The sequence below is a fragment of the Terrapene carolina genome, unplaced genomic scaffold, assembly GCF_002925995.2.
Source record: "Terrapene carolina triunguis isolate 2854851 unplaced genomic scaffold, T_m_triunguis-2.0 Scaffold629, whole genome shotgun sequence".
Lineage (NCBI taxonomy): Eukaryota > Metazoa > Chordata > Testudines > Emydidae > Terrapene > Terrapene triunguis.
In genome coordinates this window covers 1,112,977-1,120,312 of record NW_020664980.1, presented here as the reverse complement: position 1 = coordinate 1,120,312, position 7,336 = coordinate 1,112,977, and the positions used below count along the sequence as shown (strand labels likewise).

General features: G+C 44.0%; 1 protein-coding gene across 1 annotated transcript; it reads right to left on the bottom strand.

Moving 5' to 3' along the window:
* Positions 1-916: 916 nt before the first annotated feature.
* Positions 917-5,678, bottom strand: MSX2 (msh homeobox 2). The gene is made up of 2 exons (XM_024199389.1): positions 5,295-5,678; positions 917-1,396 (listed from the first exon to the last, which is right to left on the bottom strand). The coding sequence occupies exons 1-2, from the start codon at positions 5,644-5,646 to the stop codon at positions 972-974; spliced, it is 777 nt and encodes a 258-aa protein (XP_024055157.1). The 5' UTR covers positions 5,647-5,678; the 3' UTR covers positions 917-971.
* Between the last annotated feature and the right edge of the window lie 1,658 nt (positions 5,679-7,336).

The following is a 7,336-nucleotide window of genomic DNA, read 5'->3' as shown; positions in this document are numbered from 1 at the left end:
CAAATAAAAAACAACTCCGCGTTATGGTTTGAGAGTCCTTGCACACATACTACTCTGGGGGGGAAAATAGCCCACCTCCTTTCTCCATATCTCTATAGTATGCTTCCACCCCGCTCCCTTCAAATAGCATCATAGAGCCAAGCATACATACACCTGGCTGTAGGTGAAATTATTAAACACGCAAAGTAGGAAGGGATGAAGACAAAACTCTTTGCCTATTGCCCTCTCTGTGCGACCCCCCTCCCCCACAGTGCTTTGAAAAAAATGTTTAAGCGAGTTCTACAAAAAAGGGGGGGGAATAAATGATCCGATAATGGGGTGGGTAAAGTTATTATAGACTTTACTCATTTAGGGGCCCGATCCTGCGGTCCGGGAATGTTCCTTGTTGCTTGGGTGCAGGGTGGCTCCGTTTGAAAATGCAGGAACTTGCTGCCTTTGGCATCAGTCGGACTCTACTGGGGTCTACTTCCTATTTACAGTGATTCTCTGTCTTCTAAGGTTTGTTTTAAAAACAAAACTCGATGATACCTTTAATCTCCTAAATATTAAGTGACAAGACTTAAGATTTAGTTTAAGGAAGGAACCACTCCTACTTTAAAACAGGTCTTGGGCCTCCTAGGAAGGGGATAAGGAAACTATGCCTTGAAAATACAGGATTTATTGTTTACCGCTTCCTTTGTCCCGTGTGCAGTATATAAAGAGAACTATATTTGTTTAATTGTATATGTTTTTATATTTTTCTTTCAGGATCAGAGTCTGATTGCTCAGATCAAGCTGAGAGGAGACCCTGGCTGCGTTCCCAACCTGTAGCATACAGGCTGCTTTACTTTTCTAATGCAAACTCCTATACACTTGATATGGCACATAGAAGACGGCAGAAACAATGACCAGAACTGGTTTTCTAGTGCGTTCTCGCATTGGACAAAATCCGCCAGGAAGTCTATATCGCCGTTGCTTTCCTTTCGATCTTCTTAAGATAAGTGGTACATGCTATATCCGACAGGAGTAGCATAGAGTCCTACAGGTGGGATGGGAAGCACAGGTCTGTGAAAAGGATAAGATGGTCCATACAGTGAGGCCGCCTGGATGGGAGAGTTGATGGGGAAAGGTAGACTGAACCCAGAAGGCAACATGGGCTTCGCTGCCATTTTTAGCTTCTCTAACTCGGCCTCCTGCAGTCTCTTGGCCTTGGCCCTCCGGTTCTGGAACCAGATTTTGACCTGGGTCTCTGTGAGGTTGAGAGAGCTGGAGAATTCTGCTCTTTCTGCGATGGACAGATATTGTTTCTGGCGGAATTTGCGCTCCAAAGCCAGCAGCTGGGAAGTGGTGAAAGGGGTTCTGGGCTTCCTATTAGTCTTGTGCTTCCTCAGTGTGCATGCGGTGGGACTCAGATGTCCTGGAAGGAAAGAAAAGGCCAGTTAAAAAAAAAAAGGAGGAATGCTTAAGAAAAAAAAGGGGGGGAAGAAAACGAAGCTTGAGAGTATGTTTGGGATTTGTTTCATTCACACCCTCCTGGAGATAACCCCCAAATATGAAGTACTAAGAACATGATTTAGAAGCAGTGCTTGAACTCATTGCTGTCTGGGTCGTGGGCTGTTTTATAGAGAAATCCCAGCCCCATTTTACACAAGGCAGATAGAGAATCCCCTTTCCCCATAAGCCTTTAAGTGACAAAAATCAACAAAAAGGAAACAACATGTGAGGGTAGAATGGGATCTGATAATATTCTTTGTGTTTGCTGGGTGACCAGGTGTCCCGATTTTATAGGGACAGTCCTGATATTTGGGGCTTTTTCTTATATAGGCTCCTATTGCCCCCCACCCCCTGTCCCGATTTTTCACACTTGCTATCTGGTCACCCTAGCTGACACCTCTACCTGCTTCCACTGAAATGGGGGTGGGGGGAGAAATCGGGCAGTTTTATTACTTTTTCTTTTAGATTATTCACAGCCCCTCTCACTCTTCCCCCCTTCCCCAACCCAACAAACAATGAAAGAAAAGCACAGGAAGGAAAGAAGGCGAGTCTTTTTTCCAACATGTAGCTTTTATGACATAGGCCAATTAAAAACCCCCTATAACTGCAGCATCTCTGGCCAATGCAATATGTGGAATGTGTTACCTATCGTGTTCCATTGTAATCCGGGCCACATCATTTACATTGTTATGTTAAGGAGGATCACTGATTTTTCTTAGAACACTTTGCATTTCAGTAGTAACCTTTTGGGTTGAAAAGAATGACTAAAATGTGAGCAACTTGAAAACCCGGGACGCTTAACTGGCTTTAAATCGAAGTATTTAACAGGCAGCTCGTTCTTCAGTGCGATATCGAAAATGATAACCTGCCCTAAACGGCTGGTGCATTTTAGACACAGTTTTGGCTCTATTTCATACACACTTGTCAGTGTTTGTGCACTCTGTTTGTTAATATATTTTTCCTTTGCCTCTTGCAATTTTTTTCAAAGGGCGTTTTGAATTTTAAAATAGACTGGGCAATGAGTTTGAAATGCGTGTGTTGCAAAACAACCCCCCAAAGGAAAAAGTAGAGGAAGGAAAGGATTGCCCAAAGTAAAAGTAAACCTTAAATTCTTAATCCTTTTTCTATCTACTGAAGAGCGGAGTATTTTCTAATGCAAAACAACTTGTGGTTAATACATTGGGGGCATTTTCATAACTATGCAGCCAGTGTGGGTATTTCGTGAAGTCCCATAACTTCCTAAAACAACACAGTAAACATGGAATTGCTACGTTTAATACACTCCATTAGGGCTCATTTTAAAATGAAATTATGATTAGATGTTCCTATGAATATGCTTCTTAGGAAAGATCTCCAAAGGCATGGTAAGACAAGGGGCTTCATACTTATGCCTTTTCCCTCCTTACAAAACATGTGAAGACTAGGAGGGTAGATGAAGGGTTTAATCTCGAAATTGCAATCACAGAAAACGAGATCGTTTTATTCCATTGAAATCAAAAGCAAATCTTCAAATGGCATCAGGAACTGGCCCAACACGTCAAGATTTCTGCGACATGTGTATGTGTGTGTGTAGTGGGGGTGGGGGGGGGAGAGACTTGTGACCTCATATAAGTACTTATTTTTTAATAAAATCCCAGTCAAAGGTTTACTGCCAAATATCTGCAAACTTTAACCTATGTATCTTTCACCATTTCGGCATCCTTTCAAATAAGTCACCTGAGTGTAGCGGTGATAATAAACAGAGCACTAGAACACATTTCACCGTCTTTACTGTGGACAGTCTACGGTATTTGGTGAAATGGCTTATTTTAAAGGTATCTTGTGCTTTTCACTATATTTTTCTGGCAAATCCTTGACACAGTCATCACCTGACTGGGTAATACTACCTGTGTCAAAGAAACCAACCATGTAGTTTAAGCTACTCCTCTCTGGTCCCACTGATCACTCCCTCAACCAAACATAACTTTTCAAATAACCTATTTAAAATCCCAAGAGTGTGCAGGGAGATGATCTATATCATCTCTTGTAAGAACCCAGACAAAGTCACTGACCTACAGACAACCCCCTAAGACTCATCTAGTGTCGGGAGTCAATAGTTATTTGACAGGGATAATGGAGGCTGGAGAGGAAGGGAACCCTCTCTAATAAGGGTAGAAGTCTCCAATTTTCATCATGTCTTAAGCCTTATTTTACCAAAACCTAGGACCGCCGTGCAGGCAAAATTTCCTCCGAAATAGTGAATTCCGTGAAGAGCCAAAAATACTTCTAAATCCCAGTATGTATTTTCTGTGACACGTTAAAGTTATAGAATAGTGTGACCTCTGAATCGTTGGCAATTTTTAATAGAGCGAGAAAAAAGCTGGGAGCTCAGTGAATCTATGATCGTGGAAAAGAGATATGTGGAGTGGTGTCTAGGTAAAAACGTTAGGCCTTGTCTATTTCCAGGTCATAATTTGTTAGAAGCTGTATGCTATAACTAGTAAAATATAGAAAGAGCAACACACACACAAAAAGCGTTTCTAGGGGTTTTGTTTAAGGTATTTTCAGACCCTTCCCTAGCAAACCTGGGGTACATAGAGATTGGGAGACTTTTTCTACACAAGAATGACGCAGGAGTATTAGTTTTTTCCCCCTTTTACACTGTTCTGTCTGTTGTCACACAATCTCTTCAGAACGTCCCAGACATCAGATTAATTTGGGGGATCAAAGAAAATTGAAGCTCTGAAAGTCAAGGAAAATACATAGATACTGGAAAAGTTAAAGCTATAGCTTTGCTGAATCTTTCTTTTCGTGATACTAGATTACAAACCGAACTCCTCCAAGATAGTTAGACTAAGCAGATCATATCGGTTGGTGAAGCAGTTATTAGATCAAAGCAAAGCAGCCCATTTTAATTTTCAACACAAGCTCGAGGTGTATTGATCGATCTATTATTACAGGTGCGTAACACCATTGGCTACTCTCTATGTGGGAAAGTATGGAGCTGCATGGCCATTTAAAATATATTTTTTGTCATACTAGGTCATCTATATTCCTGAATTTAAAAGGGCCCAAAACACTAACTCTAGAAAGGCGCGATGTGATCTAAGCGGGCTAGCTGCGAAGTTCAATGGCGAAATGCAAAGTGTCCACACACTGTTGTATAGCTACAGATGGAATTCGCTCTGAAGAACTCGCCTCGCCAAAGTCAGCGGCATGGCTTTACGTGCATTACTAGCCTGTGGATCGTGTGTCATTGGGGGAGAGGGGGTGGAAACACCTCTAGGGAGCGGACCCGAAGACATGATAGTGTCCTCCCAAGTTTCACACACTTTAGGGCACTTAGCGGAGCCAGCTCAGATGGGTTCATTCATGCGCACAGTGTCAAAAGAAGCGCTCAGGCAGCCAGTATCATACATAACAACACTGGAATTCTCCTTGGAAGCCACGCTCCGTCCAGTTCAATTTGCGATCTAATTTGAAAATCTCTACTGACAAATGCGGTATCTGGGAAATTGCTGCGGGGCTCCGGATCTTCACTTATTCAGGCCAAAAAGCGTCTAGCCAGCCACCCTCCATCCAAATCTTACCGCTCAAAGACTCGTTCTTGGACTTGACGGAATAGATTAAATCAGGAAATAGCAGCCAGTTAGTTCCCAAAGGCAGAGTCAGCGCCCTAACTGGAAGCTACGCGGTCACAGATCTGGTTTCATGCCCCAATACAGACCCTTCTCCCACGCGCACGACTCAGCCCCCAGACGCCGCATTTCTTACTTAGACAACCCCCAGCTGTTCTATTTAGCCCCGCTAGTGTCAGAGCCCCAGCTCCGGGCAGCACTCACTTGGTGGAGGGGAATATCTCCCGGCCTCTTGAATCCAGGAGCTGCCGTCTTCGGAATTCTCCGATTTGACCGACGAGGTTTCTAAGGTTTTTGTAAGCCCCCCGGGGCTGTGAGCTTCCCTGGAGCCGTGCCCTGGCAGCAGCAGGTTCCTGGAGGTGCCCAGGCCAGCTCCTTCCATGCCTCCCCCGCCGGGCGTGAGGGGCACCTCTTTGGAGGGCTTTTTGTCGGACATGAGCGCTTCCACGCTGAAAGGCAAACTGGAGACTTTGATTTTGTGATGATCCTCGGCACCAGCTGCTGGGCCCTCTTCATCCGAGGAGAAAACCTCCTTCGTCTTGGAAGGAGAAGACATCGCTGCGCACCCCCACAGATCCCTGTGCACTGCGCCTGGCACACACACAGCTCTGCTCCTGTATCCCTCCGACTCCGTGCGGCTCCTACTACTCACTGCTCAGGGACCCGCCAGCTCCAGCCACTCAGCAATTTCCACCCCCTCCTGCTTCTTTTTTTGGGTGCTCAGTTGTTGTTTCCTCCTTTGGGAAGTTGAGTCAACCCAGCCGAGCCAATCAGAGCAGCCCTGGAGGATGACGTGAAGGTGACACTCCTGTGATTGGTTCTGAGAGGCTTCCCCCCCCTTTTAAAAAAATAAATTAGGAGTTAATGACATGGGCAGCAAACGGAGCTGTGTTATTAAGGAGCCTTCCAGGGCTATAATCATGCCAAAGCAGGAAAAGTCAGTGAGGTAATTAAGGCAGTTAAATGAAGAGGATTCTAAGATTCCAGATTTTTCTCTTTTAAACCCCCTCTCCCCCCCCCCCATTTTAAACACTCCTTTTCTCTAGCTTGTGGCATAACTGTTACCCGCTTCCAATCACATCCCAGGTGTTTTTGTCTGACACAGAAACATGTGACATGTGAACACCTCCAGTCACCGCCACTTTTACCTGTGGCTCGATCAGGGCACTAGCGAGCCTTGTCTCCCGATCCTTATTTGTGAATTTCTGCAATTTAGTCTTTTGTCAAAATACACACACGAGACTACGGGAAATTGCACGTGCCTCGCCCCCTTTTTTGCTGCTCCGCCAGCACCTCCGAACGCTACAAAACACGCTTTGGAACGTTAAAAGAATAATTTCATTTGCAAATTCATGCAGTTCCGTTCGGATCCAATGCCAGTGAGGTTCGAAGGGGTAAACATATGTTCAGTGTTCCCGTACCTCAGAGGGGAGAATTCCGCAGAGCTTGGCAAGGACAACTACATCAACATATAATCTTAATAGCTGAACATTTTTCACTACAAATGCACTTTTGCTCTATTTCTTAGTGCAAAGACACACGCCAGTTAAAACCACGCTACAAAGGCGGGATTTGTAATGATTATTTTGTTCATATAAATTGCACGCGTACAATAATGATGAATAAATGTGGTTCTAATAAGCATGGGACAGGATTCTGCAGTCCTCAGTTTGCAAACATATCGACGTAGTTTTATGGGGGAGGGGGGGAAGGAAAGGATTTTGCCTCTTTTTGACTCCTTTAGTGTGAATAAGGGTGTGTTAATTAAAAGCATTTCTTTTAACCGCCGTGCGGATAAAAGCAAATACATTTTCTTCATAACGAGCGTAATTTCATCATGATAATTATTTAATTACATGCTGGCAACTATGGCTATTAAAACGCTCAGAAAAATGGAAGCTTAAAATATAGGCGGGGGCAGTTAAACCTAACACAAACCCTGCAAAACTGATGAGTCTATATTTATTTATTTGATGGTTGATTCCGCCCAGATTTCCACTGACTGCAGAAGGAGCATAGGGGTGGGGTTGGGGTATAGGATCGGGACCTGCCAAAGCAAAATTATATTGCAGAGTTGTTGTTTTAAAATGTGGTTTTATTTTTGACACTAACTGGTTAGTAGTATTAGTTCCATCGACCTATTGCCTCTCAATAGTTTGAGAGCGTTTGCCCCTTTCTTATTAATATCCCAGACAGTTACAACCACTTGGTCTTGACCTTGGTTTCTGGCGCCTATGTGCTATGTA

Bases quoted from the DNA above. Each gene is read 5' to 3' on its own strand.
- MSX2 (XM_024199389.1), bottom strand. From the start codon at position 5,646: ATGTCTTCTCCTTCCAAGACGAAGGAGGTTTTCTCCTCGGATGAAGAG. The intron at 1,397-5,294 runs GTGAGTGCTGCC...CTTTCCTTCCAG, and splicing joins GAGATATTCCCCTCCACCAA to GACATCTGAGTCCCACCGCA.